Below are 26,592 nucleotides of genomic sequence, written 5' to 3'. Positions count from 1 at the left end.
TAAAAAAATCACTCTTAAAAGACGAAAAAAATTATCCCTTAACACTATTATAAATTGATTTAATATATCTTTAAAAAATTATGACAATATTTTTTACTAAGTTATAGTGATAATTACCGTACATTATCCATTACATTTATTAATAAAACAATACCTTCTAAATCAATCCGTACAAAGTATCCAATAACTAACGATGAATGTCAAATTTGCGGGAATTTTTGACAGTTGTCAATAAAAACATCGCAAACGTGAAATAGTCTCAAAAGTCTAATTTTTGATAGCTGGGTATAAAGATCATTAGTTAGTGTGTATTGAAAATGATTTCTTAGGCGAGGTAAGAGATGTCTTAATGGTAAATTAATCAATGATTTTAATATTCTTCGATTTATTGTAAGCGTAGGAACTTGCGAACATCCGCTTAACATGGCGCTCTCTAACGACATGTGCGGAAGATAACGCTCGTCCTTTGTCGTATTTCATTCTATTTCAAGCATCGAGTGTGGCTAATATTTCGTTTTTGGATTCTATTTAAAGTTTTAAAGCAGTTACATAATCAATTTGTGATCTTGAATGAATATTACGACATAATAGACGGTCATTGCAATGGTGAAAACCCGACGTAGTAACGGAGAGAATGGGGAGGTTGACGAAGGAAATTATTCAATAAACCACGTTGGCAGCGTGTCTGATGAGAAGGTGATGAGTTATGAATGATATACATTTGTCCCCTAATGCATATGCACCAAGCTTAGTGTGTCTGAATGGGTGTTTCTTTGTGTACCAACTTCCTGTCCCCATTTTCCTCAGTAGGTACTTCTAAGAGTGCATGATATGCATGAACTTTGATAGCTTTTAGTTTCATTATGAGACTAGAATATGATTAATGCAACTTCAATAAGAATATTAGTTATTATTATCATTTAGTATGAGTAGTGAAATATGGACTGATTCTTGTATTTATTTATCAATCACTGATTCCAATTATTTTTAGACCAAAGCATGCAAGCTTAAATATTTATTTATATTTACAAATAAATAGTGATTTTTGAATAATGCTTCAATGAAAAATGTGGTTGTGATTGCTATTAAGAATAATAAATAATTGATAATATATTATTTAATGTATGTGTATAAATTGTAGATGTAGTACAACTATTAGGCACAAAACAAATATGTTGTTCAAGTATGTATATTCTTATAGGCATCAAATTGGTCCCAAAGGGAGTTGAGAAGTAGTCAATATAAGGTTGCAAGGAAAATACAACGCTGGCCAACCAGATGTAAGTGTTCAAGTTTATACAAATCTAGATGTGTTTATCTAGTATTGTAATAGATTTTAATTAAATTAAAAGATATGTTAAGAACACATTACTGCAGAATGGTCTCAAAAAGACTGTATGGGATTCTATAATCAATAAAAAAATAGGTTTTGACTTTTAGCATAGCTGGTGATTAAATTTGTTTCGACCATAGGAAACAGAGTAATTTTTTATTTATACTTTGTAAAACTGCTTATACTATTTTTAATTTTTTCTTCTAGACAGCCGCAGTAGACTTCGAGCAATCAAAATGCCTCGTACGATAATGTTTCCTGAAAGTGACACTGAACCTGAAAAATATTCCAGAAGGTATATTATATTATACTGTTAGCTGTCATACTGTATATAATGCCTATTCCAATCTTGGAAGAGCAAAGTTAAACAAACTTTTGATTTAAGTATTCCATTCAATTTGCTAATACCTATTCTTTATTATGTACTTTAAATAGTTCTTGATTATTATTTCTTTATTTATAATGCAATATATATCATGAATCCTTAATAATTTGTTGTTGGTTGTTTTAAACATAGTTTAAGTGATGTTGTTTATTTATTAAGTATATCTATAAATATGATCTATATAGAAACTTTTTTGTTTGTAGATCTCGTCAAGTAAGGGTGTTCTTTGCTGATGAAAATGATTCTAACAATAGAAGTATGAAAATTCGACGTAATCGTGGACCAAGAAAGAATTATATGGAAGATAGTGAGGACAAACCCATACAGCAAAGTTGGTTAAAATTTAATTTATAATAACAGCACTAAAAAGAGTATCAGTCTGGCCTCCTCTCCTATTGAGGAAAAGGTTGGACCTTATTCCACTATGCTGCCCCAAATTGTGTTGGTGGAATGTGGCAGAATTTATATGACTCATGCTGGTATTTTTACGATGTTTTCCTTCACCATCCGTTTTTTTTAATGTAGGTTTCATTTTATTTATTGATATTTTATACAGTAGACTTTTTGATAGTCCTAAGTGTTGCTTCTTATCTCTTAAAAATATTTTTATGACCTTTTTAGATTTAGTTGGTTTTCAGGACATAATTGCATCTGTTTTGATTCACAGGGAAATTTGTCTTAAAGATTATTTTATTGACATTTTGAATATTTCAGATGTAAGAAGAAGTTGTCGCAAGCGTAAACTTCTGCATCATAATTTTAATGAAAGCTGGATTACTAATGAATTGAAAGTCAAAGGATACCCAGATTTGTATGGATTTCCTGGAACAAGTTCATCGGATGAGTTTTCTTCAGGAGATGAAGCTAGAGAAACTAAGAAATTGGTATAAAGTTTTTTCATTAATTTGTATTTTTTATAAAAGTTTCATTATGCTTTGATTATCAACTACATTTTCTATAAAAATGTAAAAAAGGTGAAGTATAACAAATAGTAAAATGCTTTTTGTTATTTTAACACAGACTCGCAGTCATGCTCCAACTAACACAGACGAGGACACACAGCTGTCACGCCAGAGAAGAACCTCAGCAAGATTTACAAACAAAAAGGTATACAGCGTAACAATATAATTTACTTAACACAGCTTTTTATATAAATTCCTTGTTTTTAAATGAATGTAGTTTCAAAGCCTAATAAGAATATTCTATACGATGTTGACTTATTCACTTACTTAGTTCATAGATCATTTAAAATTTTCAATTATAGAATTTTTATAAAAAAAAATCTATAAAAAGTAACTTACAAAGTACCAAGAAGTGTTGAGTCAAGTTATTAAACAAATACTAACTTTTATATGATCTGGGAACTTTAAATTTTTTTTCATTTCATGTATTGTATAGCTAAAGTATCTTAGAAACAACTTGGACATTATGTGATATATTTTTTGCCACCAATAAAATGTTAACTATCACTCATGTTGTGAAGTTTTGGAAACCATAGTATTATTGCAAGTTGATATGGTATATTGTCAATAATAACTGTAGGAGATGTACACATTTATACTGTAGTATTTACCATATGTCTACTGTACTTCCCACAGGCTTCATACCTTCTGTATATAAAAAAGGTATTCCTGCTTTTTGTAGATCGATTTAGTTGCCTTTGCAATTTTGATACTTGAAGTTTGTTTAATTTTTCTTCTTACAGGACGCTTCAGAATCGGATACTGACAATGAAAGCAATCAGACTGTTATTGAGAAAAAACCGATTGAGGAAAAATTGGTAAATGAGAAGATGGACACGGAAGTGATAAAACCTAAGGATGAAGAAAAGATTGAAGATAGGGACAGTGAGAGGTTTGGCTGATATTATTTTTAATCAGGGTGTGTAACGTAATACATTTCTATGTATGCGTAAAATATCCGTGAACACAGTTCTAACAGTAAACACAGAAAATACCTTCGAAATTTATCCTTACTTTGTATTATTTTTTTAATTTGACTGCCTAGTAGTCTAGTGGATAGCAATAAGGCAGCAGATCTGAACTGCATGGTTTAAAAAAAAAACCCTGTGCTGGGCCATTTATATTTTTAATTAATTTGTTTCCCTGTATTGAAGAGTTGTTTTTATAAATAACTTATGAGTTAGGCGAAAAGATAAGTAAGTTTTGATATGTATATATATATTAAACAGAATTTTTTTGTTCGTGTGTAACCAGTAACCAAGGCCCAGCTCGATCAACGAGAGGTAGAGGGAGACGTGGTCAGAAAAAAGTTGATATACACCAAGAATCTGGTAAGTCGAACTCTTTGAATGCTTCTGTCAATGTGGATATTGAAAGTAATATTGTATTTATGTATCTGTCAGTTTGACATTTAAAGATATATTTTTTTCGAAATTTTGCTAAGTGTATGTGATAATCATGATTTAATAATAACTGGTTTGATAAATATAATAGAGTTGATTTTTGTAATAAAATATGAAATTTCTAGTAATCTTTGTGAAATCTACTAAATGAGGGATTATTATTTTGAGGTGAAATTAAAAAAATATCTTGTTCATGAATTGCTTCTCAAATTCCTAACTAATATTTTAAATGAGAAAATGAGTTTGTTTGTTACGATTTCACGTCTTAACTACTTAACCGATCATCATGAAATTCGTATAAACGTTATCAGGGTTACAGAAAAGTACAGAACACCTAAATATTATTTTTAATTTAAAATAGGTAGGCAGATTGGCAAATGGTCCACCTAATCTTGTGTGATAATCGCCCATAGACATTGGCACTCTAAAAAAATATTAACCAACCGTTATTACCGTCAATGTGCCAACAACCTTGGGAACGTAAGATGTTCCTTGTGTCTATAGTTCCTGGCTCACTCACCCCCCAAACCAGACCACAAAAATAGAGCTAAATATTGCTATTTGATTGTAGAATGATAAGTAGTTGGTATCTAACCAAGTGCGTCCATTTGGGAGTTACTCAAAGCCTTACCACGAAGTGTTTAACTTATTATTATAATTGGAACACTGTATAGGATTTTTTTTATAGTTATTATAATGTCGTCATACGCAATCAATTAAAATACAATGCCTAATACAATGGAATATCACTTGACCGCAGTAGATGACCCCGGACCCCGATCGTACTAGAGCGATTTTTTCTCATAGATAACTTGTATATGTCGATCTAAGTTTTCGACTTACGAACTGATAAAGGGTCGCCGAAGTATGTCTGAAAAGCTTACTAAATTTTTAACACGGTTCGAATCTTTTTCGACCCTTTTCGGATTAACCGGACAATCCGGATAACGGAATGAGTGGTTGTGTGTGGCAGCGTCGTCGTCGTCGTCGTCGTCGGAGTCGGGCAGCTCGCTGCGGCCGCGGCGCTCGGGCCGCACGCGCGCGCAGCCCGCCTTCGTGCAGCTCGCGGGGGACGCCCGGCCCAGAGGTGTGTAATTACTGTCAAATACTTAGATATGGTCCAATGATGAAACCGACCTAGAGGTTAAATATTGCACTTGTGTGTCAATCGAGTAAATAAAATATAAGCAATAATCTGAATTATCATATTTCTTCCAGGCAAAACCTTTACTATTAGGAAAAAGCCTTACAGTCTGAGAGAAAGAAAACCAAAGTTACTTCGAAGGAAAACAATCCGATGTGAGTTACCTCATTTTGTTAATTATTATTATAATTTGAAGACGCAGCCGCGACTGTGCACATGTATGTTCGGTCTTTTACCTCTATATGCAAATCAAAGATAAAATACTTGCTGTGATACGCTATGGCTAAAACGACGACGCAAGAATGCTAGGGGAATGGAAGTGTAGAGTTGACAATGCAATTTCTTTGAGTAATGCCCCCGATTCATACAGAATAGTAAATTTAAAAAAATTATATACATGCCATGACTCTTTTTCCATCGTGCGTTTATCACATGGATGGGTTCCGTTTGATATACTATAAGCAATCGACGCAGGATCATCTGTATATGGTTATAGGCTATTTTTTTTAATTCCATCGAGCCTTACTCCCTTTATTGGTCATCAAAGCGAACGGGTAATACCTAGTGTTCCATAAAATATAAATTAGTTTGTTTTTCTAACAAAGTATTAATATTCTAGCTCAATCTCCATCAAACAGCAGCACCAGTAGTAGCACATCTAGTTCAGACACGGAAGAAGATCTAAATGTGTCTATGAAAAATAAGACGAAGGGCAGGTGAGGAAACTTGTTGAATATTAAATGGGCGATTTGATTGAAAGTTATGTAATAACATTTTCAGTAACATAATAGTTATAATATAATATAACTAGCAACCAGCAATCACTATGTGACCTCCGATAACTACCCCGCAAACTTGTCACAATAAATTAACTGTCACTGGCTACCTTGAAAAGGCACAAATTCATCTTTTCAATGATACTAAATATAACAAAAAAAAAAAGTGTTATCATTTAACATAAAATCTTTTTTTTTTATTCCCTTTATAATGTAATTATTATTAAAAAAAGTATAAAATTGTAGAAAATGAGAGTACATAAATCATATGACTTCACTTTTAACTTTCAGTGCTATTATATTATTTAATATTCACATTAAACAGAAATATAAATCCTGTTATGTTTAGATTCCCACAATGTATATTAAAATATAACAGCAAAATTTACATTTATACAGTATTGAGTTTATTCAAATTATTAATCTGATGTCAAAGATTAACAATATGAAATAAAATTTATTATTATTAAAATATGTTACTTTTAAAAGTCTCATTTTTAATAAAATAATGCAGATTATGATTATTTATAATGTAAGAAATTCTTTAATGTCAAATGTGAATTAATATATTATAATATGTATGTTTCAATTCCTTTCTGGAGTGACTGATAGTTAGTGGCGTACGAAAAATGTCAGGTATTGCAACAAATCTCTTTAACACCCATAGTACTGCAAATTTTCTAATATAAATCTGAGTGATTATTGTCATTGCTGTAATTAATAAAACATTGAAAGAACATATTTGACAATTAGATATCAAATAACGCTATTGCAATTCTTTCTTGGTAATATGGTGTCTAACCTTTCCATGCAGCTGATTATGGCTTCTTTCTACCTTCACCTCCCAAGCCATGTCATTTTTGTGATATAGGAAGACGGACGAGCTAATGGGACACCTGATGCGCCATGGGCCATAGTGTCCCATAGACAATGGCGCTGCAAGAAATATTAATCATTCCCTATTGATATAGGGAATGATTAATATTTCTTAACATAACGACTTAGTTCTCGAGGTTTGCGGCGCTTTGGATCACCAAATTCCTTATGCCTGTAGTTACACTGGCTCACTCACACTTCAAACCGGAACACAACAGTACTGAGTACTGCTGTTAGGCGGTAGAATATCTGATGAGTGGGTGGTACCTACCCAGACGGGCTTGCACAATGCCCTAACACCAAGTCGACCAATTTGTAAAAATAGTAAAGAATACAAGCTACATAGTCTATTACAATTTTTTAGCATTATTCCTATAAGCTTGACTTTGTTTTTTTGAGCATCTGCAGTCAACCAGAGGACCAATTTATGTCCTATAATCCTTCTCTCTACTGATGTATCTTTGATGATGTCATTATCGTTAATCTTATGCCAAAGTCGTCTGATTTATGAACTGTCAGAAATTTATCAAATGAAAATGTCGCTATGTAATGCTTTCAGACAAAAATCAAAGTCGATGGATGATAAGAAAACTGACAGAGCTTTAAGAGATATACAACCAATAGAAGTTGATGGCAGTGTGAGGTTTTCATCTGTAAGTTTTATTTACGTATGTTTTGTTGGCCATGATGATGACATGGCCAATACCAGTACCGCTAACAAGTGAACTATGTGGGTAATCTCAGTGTCCCATTTGCATTGGCGAGAAATGACTTTTCTAGATAACTAAGGAAATTATATTTTTTAGGTTGGGGGTTTAGAGGAACACATAAAATGTCTCCGAGAAATGGTGCTGTTTCCGCTGATGTATCCAGAGCTGTTCGATAAGTTCAAAACTCGACCGGCCAAAGGTGTCCTGTTTCACGGTCCGCCCGGTACTGGGAAAACTTTACTAGCGAGGGCTCTGGCAAACGAATGCAGATTGGTCGGTGGGAGAAAAGTGGCTTTCTTTATGAGAAAGGGGGCGGACTGCTTGAAGAAATGGGTGGGGGAGAGTGAGAGGCATTTGAAGTTGCTGTTCCAACAGGTATGTAGTGTATATTTCGTAAATCGTTGAATTATATAAATCGGAAGAAAAGTTCCCTTTTGGAATGTTGTAATCGAAATTCTAAGTGAATTCGTGTATGTTGTATGTCGTTGAACTGTTTGTAAACTTACAGCTAGAACACTAAAAGTATTTTGTGGCAAATAATAAAAAATCATTGAAAGCCGTGAACAGCATTAATTGTTGATGGTTAAGTAAGTAGGTCCATTGACTTAAATAGAATGAGAGTGGGATTAGACGGCGCTGCAACAGATAGGTATAAAAATATTCAACAGTTTTTCCCGCCACTGGAATGAAATATCAGTTCCCGCAAGATTAATGGCAATGCAGTCTGCATATCAATATTGATATGTGACTTTTCCATGCGATCAGGCGAACAAGATGAAGCCGTCGATAATCTTCTTCGACGAGATCGACGCGCTGGCGCCCGTGCGCAGCGTGCGGCAGGAGCAGGTGCACACCAGCGTCGTGGGCACGCTGCTGGCCGAGATGGACGGCGTGTGCGAGAGGTCTCTTGCTCCTTGATCCGTAGCTTGCCCGCCGACCGCTGTACGCGATCTCGTACCGCGTTCCTGAGCGGTCTGAACAATTTTACGTTAAACCTCACGAATCGAACCGACGACTCGTATGTATATTATCGGGGAACCGACCCACCAGCACAAGCGTTCCCTAGGTTTGATTTCGATCAGAAGGTAGCGGGACCATAAAATACCCAGTCATATTAGTACAGATTACTTTTTTAATGTTTTTTTTGCAAGCTAATGACGTAGGCCATATATTAAATACACTGGTCACCCAATAAGGTATCAGAAGTCATGCAGACTGATAAAAAAATTATTACGCGCAACAAACACCTGTTATTTTTTTTAATATATTATTTACATACGAAAATTTCGATTTGGTATACATTATATATTACATAGTATTATTTTAGTAGATATAATAATGATTGCATGAGCTAAAGTGCGCTGTCGCCTTAAAATTGTTAATTATAACTTCTTCGAAATCTGTAAAATAAGATAATTGTCTTAAACTCGAGAACTTCTAAAAATAAAATTTATGTACATATATTCAATCTATACTTCTATGCTAATATTATCAATGCCAAAGTGACTCTGTCTGTTCTTAGCTCTTCATGCTTAAACCGCTGTACCAATTTAAATGTCATTTTGTATGGAGATAGTTTAAGCCCCAGTGAAGGACATAAGTTAGTTTTTATAGCGGAAATCATTACCTAGGATGTGAAAAGGTGGCGGAAGTTTCTATCGGGGATCAATTATTTCTCAAGGAATACAAAACTCATTATAATTTAACTTTCGGTTACTTGAACAAAGTTGCCCAATATATATTATTATCTATTTTTATAGCAAGTTCAGTTAGTTTAATATAATTTAATCATTTCTAGGGGTGAAGTAGTAGTAATAGGAGCAACGAATCGTCTGGACGCCGTTGACCCGGCCTTGAGGAGAGCCGGTCGCTTCGACCGCGAACTGCACTTCCCGCCGCCACACGCAGCCGCGAGGCGAGATATATTAGAGATATACACCAAGGACTGGACGCCGATGCCCAGCGAAGACACCTTGAATCATATCGCCGATATCACGAACGGATATGGGGGTGAGTGATATATTTGATAAACGTCATAGTCGGTATGGCCAATAGGCCTGATGGTGAGGTCATCAACGTACATAGATATTAGCGCCGTATGAAATTTTAATATTTGCCCCACGAGCTTTGGGTACTGATATGTTACATCTCTTGTGGCTGTATCAACACTCGCTCATTCACTCTTTAAACCGGAACACAACAATACGAAGGATTACTGCTAATCGTATGGGTTTGCACGAAGGTTTACCACCAAGTAAATTCATTTCCTGTGGGTTTGTTTCGTTTTATAATAAGCTTGTAATGTTCATATACATATGTATATGCAAGATTTAAGCAGTATTTACAATCTCTTCTCTTTTCAGGATCCGATTTAAAAGCATTGTGCTCGGAAGCAGTATTAAAAGCGCTCAGGAGAGTGTATCCTCAAGTGTACGATAGTGAATACGCATTGGTCATCGATCCCAAAAATGTAAGTACTTTTAATAAACTTTAAAATAACAATTTAAAATAATGATATGACATCTGGTTCTCTTTAATCCCAGAGTAAGCATAAGATATCATCATACAGATAGTATTACAACAATAAAATATATTATCGATTGTATATTTTAGTGCTTCATAACACATTTATATTTTAAGTCAATACTTTGCACGAAAGAATAATGAAAGTGATCATCATCATCAGCCCGCATTCGTCCACTGCTGAACATAGGCCTCTCCAAATGCACGTCACTGTGGTCTTTCTTCGGCACCTCGCATCCAGCTCCTGCCAGCCGTCTTGCGCAAATCGTCACTCCACCGTGCCCGAGGACGTCCTACACTACGTTTGCCGAGACGCGGTCTCCACTCTAGAACACGTTTTCCCCAACGGTTATCGGTTCTATGACAAATATGGCCGGCCCACTGCCACTTCAGCTTACTAATCCGGTGGGCTATGTCGATGACTTTGGTTCTCTGACGGATCACCTCATTTCTGATGCGATCCCTCAGAGCTACTCCGAGCATAGCCCTTTCCATAGCACGCTGAGCGACTTTAACCCGGTGGACCAGCTTTGTCGAGAGTGTCCACGTTTCGGCTCCGTATGTCATGACGGGTAGGATGCACTGGTTGAAGACTTTCGTCTTAAGGCACTGTGGGATCGACGATGTGGAGATTCGTCGTAACCTCCCAAATGCTGCCCAACCTAGCTGAATTCTTCTATTCAACTCGTCCTCAAAGTTGTTTCTACCTAAAAGAGGTAGACATATTTTTGAACAACTTCGAGGACGGTACCGTTTATCGCAATCGGTTCCGGTAGAACATGTTCATTGAACATTACCTTGGTTTTATCCAAGTTCATCCGTAGGTCGATGCGCATAGAAGAATCAGCCAGCTCATTCAGCATTTGTTGTAGGTCCTGCAGCGTTTCTGCCATGATGACGATATCGTCTGCGAATCTCAAGTGAGAGATGTACTCGCCATTGATGTTGATGCCACGCCCTTTCCAGTTCCGCGTTTTGAACATGTCCTCCATTGCATTAGTTAACAATTTGGGGGAAATAGCGTCCCCTTGTCTCACTCCTCGATGCAATGGTATGGGATTTGTTTGCTGATTCTGTACTTGGACGGACATGGTGGCGGCTTTGTAGAGACATCTCATCACTTGGATGTATCGCCAATCAACTTGGCAACGCTGCAAGGACTCCAGAACAGCCCAGATTTCAACCGAGTCAAAGGCCTTCCCATAGTCCACGAATGCAAGACACAGGGGCCGATTATACTCATGGGACTTCTGTATAATCTGCCGCACTGTGTGGATGTGGTCTATGGTGCCGTATCCGCTCCGAAACCCGGCCTGTTCCGGGGGTTGGAATTCATCGAATCTTCGCGCAAGACGGTTCGTGATTACTCTTGAAAACAGCTTATAGACGTGGCTCAATAGGGATATGGGTCGATAGTTCTTCAGCAGGGTCTTGTCTCCCTTTTTGAAGAACAGGACGACCACACTCCTACTCCACGTCTCCGGAGTTCTCCCTTCGAAGAGGACAGAGTTATAAAGCTTCTGGAGCTCTCTCAGTACGGGTTTACCTCCTGCTTTCAATAGCTCTCTTGTAACACCGTCCTCTCCAGGGGCTTTTCCATTTTGAGGCTGTTTAAGAGCAATTTCGATTTCGCCAATACTGACTTCTGGCAGGTCTTCGGTGAAATGGCGTGTTAATGTAGCTCTAGGATACTCATCTTCGGGATCAGGTCGAGATGCATGCGATGCGTATAACCGGCCGTAGAAGTCCTCTACTTCCGAAAGAACTGCCGGCTTGGAAGAAACGACTTCTCCACTTGCTGTGGTCAACTTCGTCAGGTGGCTCCTTCCAAAAGATTGTACGAACACCTTAGACCCCCGATTCTGCTCGATGGCTAAAGAGCCATCGATCTATCGTAAGAGTATTGGAGCACCGGAGATCGTGTCGTACGCGCTTGCAGATCTCTTGGTTTAGTTGCCGTTTCTCTGACGAAGTAACAGGTGGGTTTTCATGTCGTTTCTTCATTAGCCCTAAAGTCTCTTCTACAATGCTACAAAATCTCGTGCCTTCTTCCCTGATAATTCTAACTACATTTTCGAGGTTCTGGTTTACGTCTGTTGTGGTTTTCACGACAGCGAATCGGTTCTCCAGGTTTGACTGGAACGTTTCAGACCCCGCAATGGTTTGGAGCAGGGTTGTGTGGAGTGTAGACTTCATCAGACGGACGCGCTCAGCCTTAAAATTGATATTCAGAGAGCCTCGGACTAGTCGGTGATCACTACCGGTATTAAACCTGTTGAGCACTGAGACGTCTCTGAATATGTGCCTTTTGTCAGTCATGATGAAATCGATCTCATTTTTGGTCATAGTGTCGGGACTTTGCTTCCTTTGGGCTTGCTTCTTGAAGAAGGAGTTCTAAGGTGTAGTTTGCACCCCCTTACATCCCTTGAAATGAAAGTGATGAAAAATATATATTTTCATACATACCGGGTAGGCATACGACTCCACTCCACTACAATTGTGATCCATCGATATCGATATCCCGCGCGCAGGTGGAGGTGACGGTGCGCGACCTGCGCGCGGCGGTGGCGGGGCTGGTGGCGGCGGGCGCGCGCAGCGGCCCCGCGCCGGCGCGCCGCCTGCCGCACTACTGCGCGCCGCTGCTGCAGCCGCAGCTGCGCGCCGCCGCCGCGCTGCTCGGCGAGCCCTTCCCCGTCGGCGCGGCCGCGCAGTGAGTACCGCGTGTCTCGTCATTAGATTGCTTTCCTAGCTATTCGTGCCCACTATTCTGTTTGTTACATTTTTCAGTAATTAGGAATAAAGGATATAAAATTTGTAAATAGCTGCTCATGTATTTTTTAACGAGTGACTTCCGAACATCTGATAATGATGACATTTGACATTTAATTGACGGCTATGATATCCATTATTGATTGGTGAACAAATGGTGTTTTATACCTTCTTAACATTTGTTATTGTGTCAAATAAGAAAATAATGAAAATAAAAATTCCGAATTGTTCTTGTTCTATATATTGTCTTGTTCATATAAATGTATATTCGAACCAAATGGTTAAATTTTTTAAGCATTTGGTTCGAATAACTAGCACTCAGTTGTTAAGGAAACAATAGAGACCTAAAGTAATGTGGTGCTTAATAATTATTGTAAACGGTAAGTGCACATACATATACAATCGAGTATATTGTTAAGAAGCATTGATGCGGCGCGCTAAGCTTACTACCGAGTAGGTAAGCCAAGGGTGAGGATGATTATAATTTTTTTTTCTTAAACAGAAACATGGACACACCAGCGGCTTCCAACGTGCTGCTGCTGTCGGGCGAGTGCGCAGAGACGCACCTGGCGCCGGCGCTGCTGGCGCAGATGGAGCACTGCCCGGTGCGCGAGCTGAGCGTGTCCGCGCTACACTCCGCACTCGCCTACACGCAGGAGCAGGCGCTCATATCGGTGAGACGATGCAGCTGGAGCACTGACCTCGTTTCTTAACACGGCGCCACACCGATTTTCGTGAAGTATCACTGTATAGTTCAGCATCTAATCAACGGAATCATTACGACATCTTCGTCATCACGAGCTTAAAGTACTCGTCATATTTCATATGCTATTCGTTTATGAGCAATTTTCTACTTTAAAAACTGGTGATCTGCCATCAAAATCAGTCCGATAGAATAGATATATATATGCTCCATACGCCGCGCGCAGCTGTTCTCGGAGTGCCGGCGCTGCGACCGCGGCTGCATCCTGTTCGTGCGCGACGTGCTGGACGTGTGGCGCAGCCTGAGCGCGGGCAGCGGCGCGGCGCTGCTGCTGCAGCTGTGGCGCACGCGCGCCGCCGGGGACGCCACGCTGCTGCTGGCCACCGCGCCGCCCGACGCCGACCTGCCGCCGCAGGTGGGTCGCGGCCGCCTCGCCTATTGTGGCTGTCGTACCTGTGTACTCTATAGCCAAAATAGGTTTATACTTTTTTGCGTAATGACTACGAGACACTATTTTTGTAACCTTATCACTGAGATCTAAATATCTTCTTCGCACTTGTAGGTTATGATGAGATATTGGTAGAGTTGTAATATATGTGTTCTTTATTCCTTCGATCATTGATTTTAAAACTTTTTAAAATTATGAATCAAAATATTCGTACTGTTACTTTATTGACTAGTTTAACTTTGCTTTCCTTCAGCTTCAAGAAATGTTTCCACCATACAAAAACTGTATATATGGGGTTCGTGAAGCCACTTCTTCAGAAGTTATCAACTTTTTAAAACCCATTATAACAGAAGCACCCTTGGAGCCACCGGTAATTGAAAATACTGAACCGCCACCGCCTTTACCGCGGGGTAAGTGTGTTAAAAGTAATATTTTTAACAGAAAAGCAAATAAATTAAATAAATAGAATCCTGGTAAAGAAAATACTTTATGAAATGTTACAAATTGAAAATAAAATTGTTTCAGCTCCACCACCACCTCCTCCCCGAGAGAGCAAAGAAGAATTGGCTAGACGAAAGCGAAAGGAGGACTACAAGCTGCGAGAATTAAGAATATTTCTACGCGATATCTGTAGAAAATTGGCTTCGAATAGACGTTTTTATAAGTTCACCAAACCTGTGGATTTAGAAGAGGTATCGGACGTACAATTTACATTAACTATAAAAAATATCCATATGGAAGATATTATGTAGGAAATTATGTTTTATACCAAGTTATAAAGCAATACTATTATATTAATAATATCTGAACTCTGTACCCTTTTCCAATTGAAGAAGGAGTAAAGATAAACAAACCTTAGATTGACACATACTATGCGATTTGAATAGCTTTTACAAACAGTTCCCGATTAATACGTTTTTACTTATATAACAACACTTTTCTTACTTCTTATATCCAGTTTTACTCAACTTTCCCAATTAACACGTGATATTTTTACGAATTGTATAATAATATATATATAATACCATAGATTTTTAATGATTTCGATCAATTATATCATTTAATTTCACTCCTGTGATTGGAATAGTTTTAGGCTATTATATTTTTTGTTGTGGTATTTAGATGGAATATATTATAACCGGCGGGTCGCCCGCGAAACTTTGCGTTTATTCAACAGATTTTTAGGAATTTCGAAACCTATGACAGGTTTTGTTTTGAGTTAATTTCATTGTAAACTGACGACGTCTGTTCGCACGTTTTATATTTTTTTTTTTTATATACAGCCATATCGCCGCTCTCTAAAATTATTATTATTTGTTAAATCGTAACAATTTAGTAAATTACAATCAAGAATCCTCTTTAATTTTCTGCATATCTACGGCTACATCTTTAAAATAAGACCATAACCGATCATCTACGTGTAACTATCGTCCCATAATCACTGGGTCAAAAATCTTAATCTCACTCTTGTTCATCGCAGCAAGTATATCAACGTACCAGTTTACGATTTATCAACAGACGGTTTTTTTTTTTACCAGGTGACGGATTATCTCGATATTATAAAGCAGCCTATGGACCTCGAGACCATTATGACGAAGGTGGATCTGCACAAGTACAATTGTGCAAAGGAATTCCTTGATGACGTTGACTTGATATGTGCTAATGCATTAGAATATAACCCGGATAGGTATGGTATTATTTAGTCATCACGGTACTTTATCAGCCAAAATATATATAAATGTATATATATGTAAATATATATATATGTTGGTCATGGGTATACAATATATTGAAGACACAGCTTCAAGTAAACAGGAACGTCAAATAAGTAAAAATTTGATATAGTTTACAATATTTATTTTTCCAGTTTTTGTTACAATCACCTGTTATCTTCATCAAACCAGATTAACAATTCCCATGTCCAATTCAAAATTATTTACTTTTATTTTAAAAAATTTAAAACCAAGAAGTATTCGTTACATTTATATAATTCTGTGATTGAATATAACTCAATAGCTAAAAGCTATACAACCTTTAACGGTTATTTATAAATATTTTATTTAAAATAATTTATAGGTTTACACTATACTAATATTATAAATCCGAAAGTTACTCTGTTTGTCTGTGTGTCGCTTTGTCACGGCTAAACCAATGAACCGAATTTGATGAAACTTGGTATATGAAGCAGGCTTGAACGAAAGCCTCGGGTGACAATTATTTTTTCTTAAAAATTCAGACGTGTAAACTAAACTTTTGAATGTTTATATTAATACGAGTAAAATGCACTTGGCACTGCCATTTTAAATGCTATAAATATAAGATGATGCACTTTTTCATATATGTATACCTCTACTATATAATATGTCTACTATATACTTAAGAAATACCACGTGACTTAAGTGTTACTTGAAATACTTCTGAAAGTCCTCAAAAATATTGTAAGTTTATTCCTCACGATGAAGTGTTTACTATTGAACTAATCATATTTTGGTAAGGTGTAACGTTTTTGGTGTCATTTGAACAAAACCATTGCGGTCTAAAATTTAGTTTAAAACAAGATATTCTCTTATTTTTGATAGTTATACTTCATAACGCCAGTGGGTTTAGGAGACAATATTATGATAACTGTGTTAAATTTTTAGAGCCTATTTAATTTAATCATTCATGCTTTTGATCATTTTATATTTGACATTAAAAAATATCATAATTACAATATATCATTGATATCATTTTGCACACTATTCTATCTCATTTATAAAAAAAAAAAAATGTGTTTCTTCCCATCTTTGCATGCGAAAGTGTTAAATATAACATATAGCACTTGTCATATTTTCTTGTCATCATCATTATTTGTGTGAATATTAATTTTTCATCGTATTTTTTTCCATATTTCCTGGTGCCATTCAAAGGGCTAGAGGGATGTCTAGGTATGAATAAACTGTGATAATTAGTAGTATTATATCGACGAAATGTAAGCGTGTGTTAAATTTACATCCTCTAACCTTTTGTAGAAGTACATAATTTTAGAGGTCGGGTAGAGTTTTTTTTTTGCATGTTGTTGTTTTGTCTATGCTTGTTGATTATTCGTCAATTCATTAGGCAATAGTTGCGTATAAGCAATTAGTCGACGAGATTTCGCATCGTTTGGACAGTGTAGACGTTACAAATAAACATTAAAATAGATTCTGATAAATGACGTAAAATCGATGGTACAGTGGATTTAGTCCGAACTGGATGATGGATTACGTCAAATTCTTGCAAACATCAGTGATTAGTGATTTCAATGGTATGTTTTTAGTATAATTTTTACATAGCTGAGCTTGAATGCTTCGTTGCAATTTCTTGTCTTAAAATAAAAATGAGCGACAACGATACTGTATGTAAAGTTTACTGACAGCGGAGGCGAATCAATCTAAATAAATAAAATGATCTTCTCAATAGTTTTCCCTAACGCGTCGTTACAGAACATCGTCCGATAAGCAAATCCGCCACGAGGCCTGTTCGCTGCGAGACCACGCCCACGCACTCATCGACGTGGAGATGGACAGCGACTTCGAGCTCGAGTGTCAGGACATCGCGCGGCGCCGGCGCGACGAGGGCGCCGCCGACAACGACCTGCCCGACTTCATATACACCGCCTCCAACCTGCGTGAGTGTCGAGTGTCGCCAGTAGTGTAGGGAGCTGCGTCCAGCTCGAGAGTCGGGACGTCGATAGGATAGGACACGGTTTGTTACTCGAGAGAGCTGAACGGGAATCGATGGATATATTTTTGTCCTATTCGTCTATTTGATGTTGAAAGTATATTCTAATATGAAAACGTTAGTATTGAATCGATGTTTATGTAATAGCATTTATAGTAAAATGTGTCGCCATAGCGGACGGATTCGATACGACAGCGGACGACGACAGCAAGGCGGTGCGGACGCCGCACAACGGAGAGAAAAACGATACGCACTCCGCGAAACGAAAGCGAAGACGGATTAATGCCTGGTCGAAGGGACTGGTCGTGAAACGGCAGAGGACGGCACAGAAAGTAAGTTGGAGTACTAATAATAGACAACATACATTTTATATAATTCGATGCACGTATATCGTATAAAGATGAACCGGTAATATATGTAACGCGGTGCCGCAGAGCTACAAGGAGGCGCACATCGCGATAACGGACGAGGAGTCGAAGGAGAACAAGCCGATCACGTCGACGCTGCTGCCGGCGAGCTCGTGCAGCTCGTCGGGCTCGGACGACGACGCGCCGCTGCGCCGCCCGCGCGACTGCGACGACCTGCTCGACCTGCGCCCCCCGCGCCCCCCGCAGGCCAACCACGTGCTCGACAGGTGCGCTGGCCGCTGGAACAGTTATACTACTGTTCAAACTCGGGAATTAAAGATAAACTTATAAAAATAAGACTTAGCAAAGTCAGGTGGTGTTTGACTGAACGGTATGCGTGCAGCAGTGATTAATCTTCGAATTGCTTTGGATGGATTTAAATGGCCCGCAGTCTTTAAAACTGACTGCAGTCATTTGTGTCAATTTCTATTATTAAATGAAAGGGCTTCTTACGGGTAATAGAAACTATCGGTGATTTAGAACGCACTATCATTATTATCATTAGGATACGAAAAGGTGGCTTCCTTAGTGCTGTTAGTTACAGATTTGGCGCTACAGGCGCGTCCACGTGACGATAGAGTAGCGACATCTAGCAACCAGAGTAAGAAAGACGGTGTTCTCTCGTAACGGACTTCGGACGTAATACACATAATATACGATTCCATAAGAGGACCATAGTTTTAAAACTTGTCACTTAGTATTAACAAACCATAAAAAAACTTGGATTCTCGATTTATGTAGGATCAAAGAAAACAGTTCATCTCGTAATCTACATTCTAAACCGTTACGTTTAAATTATTTCAGAAAACGATTCTAAAGTATTAGTTATATAAACTTACATAAAACAAGTTTATTTTGATTTTATATTTTTTGTTAGTGTTAATAATTCAGCAACCTCAGTAATTTAATCTCAAGTGAGAACTAAACTTTATTAGCCTATTTTAATATGCAATAGATATTTTACATAATTATTTTTTATTTTCAATATAAAAAAATGTATCATGACTACGATTTACCAGTAACTGCCATGTACATTTTTACAAAATTGGAAAATAACACAAATTAAAAATGCTTCGAAAAGTGATTTATTTTTAATATATTCGACTTTTTTGCAGTCCTGCCAAATCAACGGAGAAGTCACCAACAAAATCATCGCCAAAGAAAAGAAATTCAGGTCACGAGGCAACGAGTGGAGGTGAGTACTTTATTTTATTTATCTAAAATAATAATGCCATGGATTACAATTACTGTGGTACGCTGTCGCTCATTTAAATATAGCAAATAGAATAATATTTGTCAATATTTTATTTTATGATTACGGTATAAACAATCAAAATGGTAACCGACATTTTAGCTTATTTCGAAGTTTTTTTCTTTTATATATACTCTCAACCTATGCCCTTTGTTGCAGATGCTGAGAAGGTACTGATAAACAAGACTGAACTAGATAACATTCTTTATAAGAACGCGAAGGCGCTACGGAACATCGGCCTTGAAGCATTATTGGACCTGTACGCTCAGTTAGCAGGCGCCGTACGATCGTACTCCACAAAATACGACCGTACGAAGCTTCCGCACGAACTTCAGACGATTATCACCAGGTACTTGCAGCTCGCGAGGAAATGAGCGAGGAAAGTCGACAAGCCTTCAGTCAAAAGTCATACGAATGAGTGCTGACAATATTGTCTCAACTTGTATTCCTAACCAGAATTTATCTGTACAGCGTCCCCCTTATGACCCATAGACGTATAACATGGACGAAATTTCTTCTATAGTATTTTTTAACTTCTATAAAAAAGTAGATTATAAAAACAAAACTTTTACAACTCTCAGCTATAAGTCATGAGACTAAAATTGATTTAATGTAATAAAAACCTACTAGCACTATTACGTCACAACGTCAAATGTTATTTGTCTATGGTTACTTGTTAATAGACTAGGATTTTAAATTTTTCAAAGCCGTCCAAAGCGTTTTTTAAGAAAGACCAGTAATTTTGAATAGTGACAAAAATTGAGATTTTGACAGAAGGCTCTCTCGATACAGGTAACAGTGTGTCGGGATAATACATTCCATGTTAATGTGGAAAGTTAAAGTATATGTTGAATCTATGTAGCCAGGTATTAAAGTTGGGGAAGGGTGTAGAGAATAATTAGAATAGAGTTTGTTTTATATCGTTTGGTCTGGTTGCACTAATGATTAAATACCATATCCTTGTCGTTAAAAAAATAACTGTTTTTATGTGTTCTTATTTCGAAATGTTCTCATCGACTATGTCAAAATCGAATAACACGAATATAAAGTTATAAGGTGTGATGAGCATCACCTAAACAGCCAAATTGTGATACGTGATAAGTGTTTTAAAGTCTCAGTGGATGTTAGGATGGGGATAAAAATCTAAGAATAAAGTATTATATTAGAATATTTCGATCATTTGTTATCGCCTTGGTTAAATAGTTACGAATAAAAAAAAAAAATTAGCTTTTAAACGACCAAAGTGAACAAAACTTCATTACCGTAAATATTATTTAATATAGCTATGTGTATTCATGCCATTATAATTTATACAAAGTATAAAGTAACTCAAACTTTCTAAGAGATAAAAGGTGTGAAAATTATATTAAACTTCTGTATCATTTTTGCCATCAATGTTTAGACGTGTTTGTTGCGTTCGTTTGAAACATTAACGTGTAGCTTTTAAATTGTAGTTTCTGAAGTCTATTGCTTCGGCACTTTTTCTATATCATTTTTCTAAGTATGTATAAAATTACATTGATTTTAAAATAACTATCCGCTCCGACTTCGTACGGGTGAAATTCACACAAAAATTTGACTATTTATCGAAGTTGAAATTTCAAAAAATCCTTTCTTAGTGAGTGTTTGCTTTGCGGCAGGAGTAACTATGCTAATTTTCATCTATGAATATTTTTTCAGTTAAAGACTAACGCCCTGACTATTAAACTTTGATAGCAAATTTATTTTCTTTCTTCGATCATTAATAAGTCACTATACAACGAAATTAGGGCGTGGGGGTTTTTTGTACGATTTAATTTTGTGTGTGCATCGTGCGTTATATTATTGTAAATTATTTAAAATATAGTTCATGTTCATTTCTTGATTTAATCATAGAATATTGTTGGTGTTATAGAATACCGATCTAACTTATAAATGTGGTTAAGCGGGTGTCTAGTCAAACACTTTATCTCTTTCTGTCGTCATTGATTTGATACTCGAAAGAAGAGGACAGAATTGTTTAACCAATCTCGCTTTTAATGTCGGACGAATTAAAACACTTTTTTTTTTTTAATTAATTTCGAATCCTCGGCAAGATGCTGAAATTACATGATATACGATAATTTTTGTTTCAAACTAGAATACAATAAACATAAGAAAATAATTACTTAACTATAATGTATAAATACTAAATAAAATCAATTAAAATACTTCTAACATAGACAATAGTAAAAAAGATTTTAAAACGTACTTTACAATAAATAAAAAATAGTGACGGGTTGTGAAAATATTATATCGATTATAAACAATTTGGCTTTTTAGGTTAATCATAAAACGAGTTGTGTGTTGTAGATATTAATTGAATTTATTTAATTAATAAATTAATTGAATTGTTATAATCGTAAAAACGAGGGCTTCGAAAATTACTGTAATTTTTTTTATAAAGAATGTTTCAGATAAAACCTTTATGTTTACAAACTATGATGCCCTGAAAATGAATTTAGAAATATTTCGAACACTGCCACTAATATATTCCTTATGTCTTTGAGCGAAGGCTGATATTACGATGACTAAATCGAACTCCAAGTTGAATGAGTGTTATAGGAATATATCAGTTACCCAGAACGAGCTTAAATAATTCTGTATTTATGCCTACATTAAGTCTGTGGCTATTGACATGTTTATACTAGAATTGTGCAAAGTATGTGTGCACTATTACTGATCGAGTAAATACTCCATTGATATCAAATACTACTTCAAAGTTCAATTAAAAGTAAAATTTATTTTTTCGTGACGATGCGAATTGCGAATAAGATGGATTCTTTTGATTTTGTAGAACGTCCTTGAGGCTTCAATTGCTACAGTGAGAAAGAACTATACGCAACAATTGATATAAAACTTTGCAGCCAACAAAAATTATAAAAAAAAAATATAATAAAAAGAAGGCGAACCAAGTGATAAATTAATTGTATCGACTATACTGTAACTTAGATACATGGTGTTGCTTTCGATGCGATTTCAGTTACATTGGCTTTGTTACCTTGTTTATAAAGGTACACTGGCTCACATTACTTTAAATCGAAATCCGCATTCGTTTTGCGGTATTACTAATCTATAACTAGCACAGGTTAGTCCGCTGATTGCATTAAAAATATTCCAGGAAGCGACAGTGAAGAACATTATTATTATTAAGTGATACATTTTCTGTTATAACTTAACCTCCTTACGAAATTTGAACAAAGGAATTTCAAGTTGCATTCGATCGTCTATTCAAAGTTTTTGTTCGATCGATTTCAGTATCGTGTCATCGTGCAAAACCTAGAAAATTGACAGGTGAGGTTTTTTGCCGGTCTATACGAAATATGTTTACACAGCTTTCCCTAGTTACTATTAGAATGTAATTTAATGGCAGTTTTTTCACATCGTCCTGTTAACACGTAATACATAACCGGTTTCAAAATGAAACTGTAAAGTCGTTTCATATACAAAAAATGGTATTCATTTATTATATTTGTATACAGCTTGCTACTATGTCTTGATACCATAAGCGGAATAACATTTTTACAAACTTGAAACAGTATTTGATATCTCATGTATTAATTTAATTTATAATTAATTATAATTCATAAATAGTTTACTAAACTATATAATTAATTTACATCAAAGACTCCAATCAGTCTGGTATGTACTTAATAATTATTTTATATACCACAAAAAAAAAAGATTTGATTACCGTAACTTGTACATACTTTCACTAATTCAACACTTAAAGTAAATAAACAAAATACATTAATTTATTTTTATTACTTATATACGTCCAGATAAAATATAATTTGTTTTTCTATAATATAATGAATAAGTTACGAATCACGTTGAAGCTAAGAAATATTCGTATAAAATCTTTAAACTTTGTTTGGTATTAAGCATCGTTCACACATACGATTAATTGTCATTGTTTTTTTAACATATCTTATAATACTGTCCATCGAAAAAATTTACTTTTGTGTGGACATCATCAGTAACAGTGTGATATGAAAGTAAAAGGCAAATAAATTATATATGAAAATAGTTACCTCGTTCCAATTAGGAATTAAATATATAGTACCTATATACGCATTATGTACCTATGTTAGGAAATATTGCCATATATTGATTGTTCAGATGGCGATTACGGATGAAATTCGATGGTCGAGTTGACGATTGTCACTGCCTTTGAAATAGAGATTACTGTTTCCATTCTTAGTTAATATTAGTATTGGTTTACCATAGACAAGATTTTAATGTTTTTGTGTGCCTTGTGTAAAAGTAAATTATAATATGTGAAAAAAATGTCATTACTATGTAAATATTCATGTTTAATTACTTGATTTTTTGATAACTTTTTAACTTTGTGATTCGATTCAACTCATATTGTTACCATTTATTAAAAATAGATTTAAATATATACTAGACTTGAACATCGAATTTCAAAACGCTGTTCAAACGAATTTGTAGTTATACGTATTAAAATATAGCAACACTTGCAATACCCGCTGGGAAAGGTCGGATTATACGCATACACAGTGATAATAATTTAAATAAATTGTTCATATATTGTTTGAGAAATAATGATTAAATAGTACAATTGAGTAAAACCTTTTTTATTGTCTTCAATATAACTTAAGAACATTTGACGAAAAAAAAAAAATAATCAACATGTACATGTTGATTAATTTTTTTTTTCTTTATTGTGATGAGATTAGAAATTGTTGATTGCAATCTATTTGTAACGTAATAAAGAGACGTGTATTGTGTGGTCCGGTAATGAATTTACCGGCCCTTGCAATTTAATCGTAGCTTTCTCTTATTATGATAGATTATTAAGTTTTAATAACATTTCTATAGATTTTATTTAAAGTAATAAATTGTATAATGGTAACACCGCAGAGGTTATTATAAAATTAGATTGCAAATGAAAAGTTGATATGTATCGAATTGTTTTTTTTTTTTATTGATTCCGATATTTGTTGAAGCCAACTCGTGCGTCAAGTCGTCTGTCCTGGGCGTTGTAAGTGTGTCTAATGACCTAATTGTAATGAATCTGCTTGCATTTTGCTCAATTTAATGTTTGAAGTATGTAAGCGACATCCACCGTTTGTTAGTGTATAATGAAAAATTGTATTTATAAAACCGTATTTAATTAAAAATAAAAAGGGTACGCCTTCATGTGATAATGAATTTTGTGTTTTATTTTTTATATGATTTATATTATTGTTGTAATGTTTGTGAGTTTTTATGAATGTACAGATCTTAAAATCCCATTTTCAAACTCTGGTGAAGCCTACAAATCATTTGTTTTTTTTTTAAAGGATTATGAGCAATGTCTCTTGAAGGAATTACTAGCATTTCTATTTAAAGCCCTCCAATTAAGCTTAGAGCTTGTGTTAGTGGTAGGGACGATAACAGCGCAAGGGGTCAGGGACGTTTTCTGCCATTCTTTTTTTTAATTGATAAGTTTGTAGCAGTAAGAAAACGGCAGTTGTATATTTGTGTCTCTTCGGTCGGTTTGGATTGCCGTCCAATCGCAATATTACTATGAAATAAAATAATTGCACCTCTACGCGTACTCGTGCACCGAATAGAGATGAGCAGTTTGATGATCTCCCTTGAAAATACCAAAATCATTAAGTTGTATGTTCTATACAAATATATATGCAATAATTAATTAGACGTAATCTAACTAAGAACTACTGGGTCGAGCTGAAGTTTCCCATACGTATGATTTCCATTATAATCTTCTGATGATCTGTACTAGCAATAGCAATAACCCTCGATATTCTTAATTGCATCAGTCTACAAGTGCCTTAACACACGCAGTTAAAATCGTTTAAAACATTCTTATCTATATTTAACGCTTCAATTTTTTTCATAATATTTTCTGAATTTAAATTATTTTTTATATATTCAAGTTACGTCAAATAAAACAATTCACGGCTAAAATATTTTTTACGTCAATTCGTATCGATTACTTCTATGTATTACAATTTCAACGATATCGTGTCTTAATTTAATACCGCTCGAAGCTGTTCAAGATATTATTAATAATTATATTAAAATAAATCAGTTAAATCTATATCTGTGTTAAGTCGTGACATGAGATAGTCCCATCGACTATCGAGCTATTCTTTAAGAATAAAATAAATATGTAACAGTCAATACTCGACGTCAAATTCGATCATGATTTATCAAAAATCGACATAATAGTGTTGTAATTTATGATTGTGTTCTTTATAATTATCGAATACAATGTCACTTGTCAACATATTTCGTTTCTTATATTTCACAATCGAATTCAACGTCGAGTTTCATATTCAGACATAGGTAATAGTTTTGCTGTACTTATTGGCTTGCATTAGACTGTTCGATTACACTAAACGAATTACTACGATCAATTTGATGAAAAAACACGAATCATTATTGAAACCATATTTTATTCAATAAGATTGAATTATTTATTTAATGTAATATTCAAAGACTTATTTTTAATACTTTTATGTTTTTGAAAAATATGTTCGTTCAAATATAATTATACTTTAATTATATTGCGAGACGATGTTAGTTATTTACATTTGATATAAAAATAAATGATAAAGAACGCAGTTTCTTTGAAAACTGCAACTAACTTATTAAAGCAACTCTTTGCGGTTAGTGTTATAGTTATAATAAAATTATTGAATGTTATCGTCTTGAATATTAAATTTGTGCAAATTGAGAAGTATTCACAGATAATTTATTATTTTGTCATTGTCAACAATAAATATTTTTGAAGTCAATTAGTTAAGAATAAAATAGCTATAATTGCTTATAATTCCTTAATAACTTCTTAATATTGCTTTTAGCCTTATAACGTCTATTAAATTTTATAATAATTACATAAAGATTACATGAGCATGATATAATGCTAATTCATTTAAGGTTACTAAACTTAAACGTTATGGAAAATAAAATGTAGTATTTTATTATGATACTGATACATAAAATTCAATATCTAATCAAAGTAAGTAAATCGCGATTTTCATTTGTCTGGGTTGCTTGGGATTAAGCGTATCATTTATCAATTTTGCAAAATAAGTAAGTAGCATATAGGTTAGTAATGTCGATCGGTGCTCGTGAAGGTGTTCCGTGTTTGGTGAGCTCAAAGCGCTCGGTGGGCGAAAGGCGGTTGCAATGAAACGTCTAGC

General features: G+C 35.2%; 1 protein-coding gene across 5 annotated transcripts; it reads left to right on the top strand.

The window, feature by feature from the left end:
• Nucleotides 1-191: 191 nt before the first annotated feature.
• On the top strand, nt 192-22,151 carry LOC113400544 (ATPase family AAA domain-containing protein 2-like). 5 transcript variants are annotated; one of them, XM_026640152.2, is made up of 28 exons: nt 218-334; nt 535-696; nt 1,202-1,280; nt 1,541-1,628; nt 1,922-2,049; nt 2,433-2,602; nt 2,739-2,825; nt 3,424-3,572; nt 3,935-4,011; nt 5,057-5,170; nt 5,302-5,382; nt 5,847-5,943; nt 7,439-7,532; nt 7,686-7,964; nt 8,355-8,491; nt 9,388-9,599; nt 9,953-10,059; nt 12,644-12,822; nt 13,384-13,555; nt 13,811-13,999; nt 14,286-14,442; nt 14,558-14,724; nt 15,571-15,719; nt 17,497-17,681; nt 17,909-18,066; nt 18,169-18,368; nt 19,257-19,336; nt 19,553-22,151. In XM_026640152.2, the coding sequence occupies exons 2-28, from the start codon at nt 604-606 to the stop codon at nt 19,765-19,767; spliced, it is 3,843 nt and encodes a 1,280-aa protein (XP_026495937.2). In that variant the 5' UTR covers nt 218-334; nt 535-603; the 3' UTR covers nt 19,768-22,151. The 5 variants fall into 5 exon arrangements, with proteins under 5 accessions (XP_026495940.2, XP_026495941.2, XP_026495937.2 ...); XM_026640155.2 differs by lacking the exon at nt 535-696 and having other exon boundaries at nt 192-334; XM_026640154.2 differs by lacking the exon at nt 218-334 and having other exon boundaries at nt 343-696; nt 17,930-18,066.
• Nucleotides 22,152-26,592: the final 4,441 nt, after the last annotated feature.

Source organism: Vanessa tameamea, chromosome 17 (assembly GCF_037043105.1).
Source record: "Vanessa tameamea isolate UH-Manoa-2023 chromosome 17, ilVanTame1 primary haplotype, whole genome shotgun sequence".
NCBI lineage: Eukaryota > Metazoa > Arthropoda > Insecta > Lepidoptera > Nymphalidae > Vanessa > Vanessa tameamea.
Note: the sequence above shows the minus strand (reverse complement) of the source record. Positions and strands in the feature narration are given on the sequence as shown.

Bases quoted from the DNA above. Each gene is read 5' to 3' on its own strand.
- LOC113400544 (XM_026640152.2), top strand. From the start codon at position 604: ATGGTGAAAACCCGACGTAGTAACGGAGAGAATGGGGAGGTTGACGAA. The intron at 8,492-9,387 runs GTCTCTTGCTCC...AATCATTTCTAG, and splicing joins ATGGACGGCGTGTGCGAGAG to GGGTGAAGTAGTAGTAATAG. The intron at 15,720-17,496 runs GTATGGTATTAT...GCGTCGTTACAG, and splicing joins TTAGAATATAACCCGGATAG to AACATCGTCCGATAAGCAAA.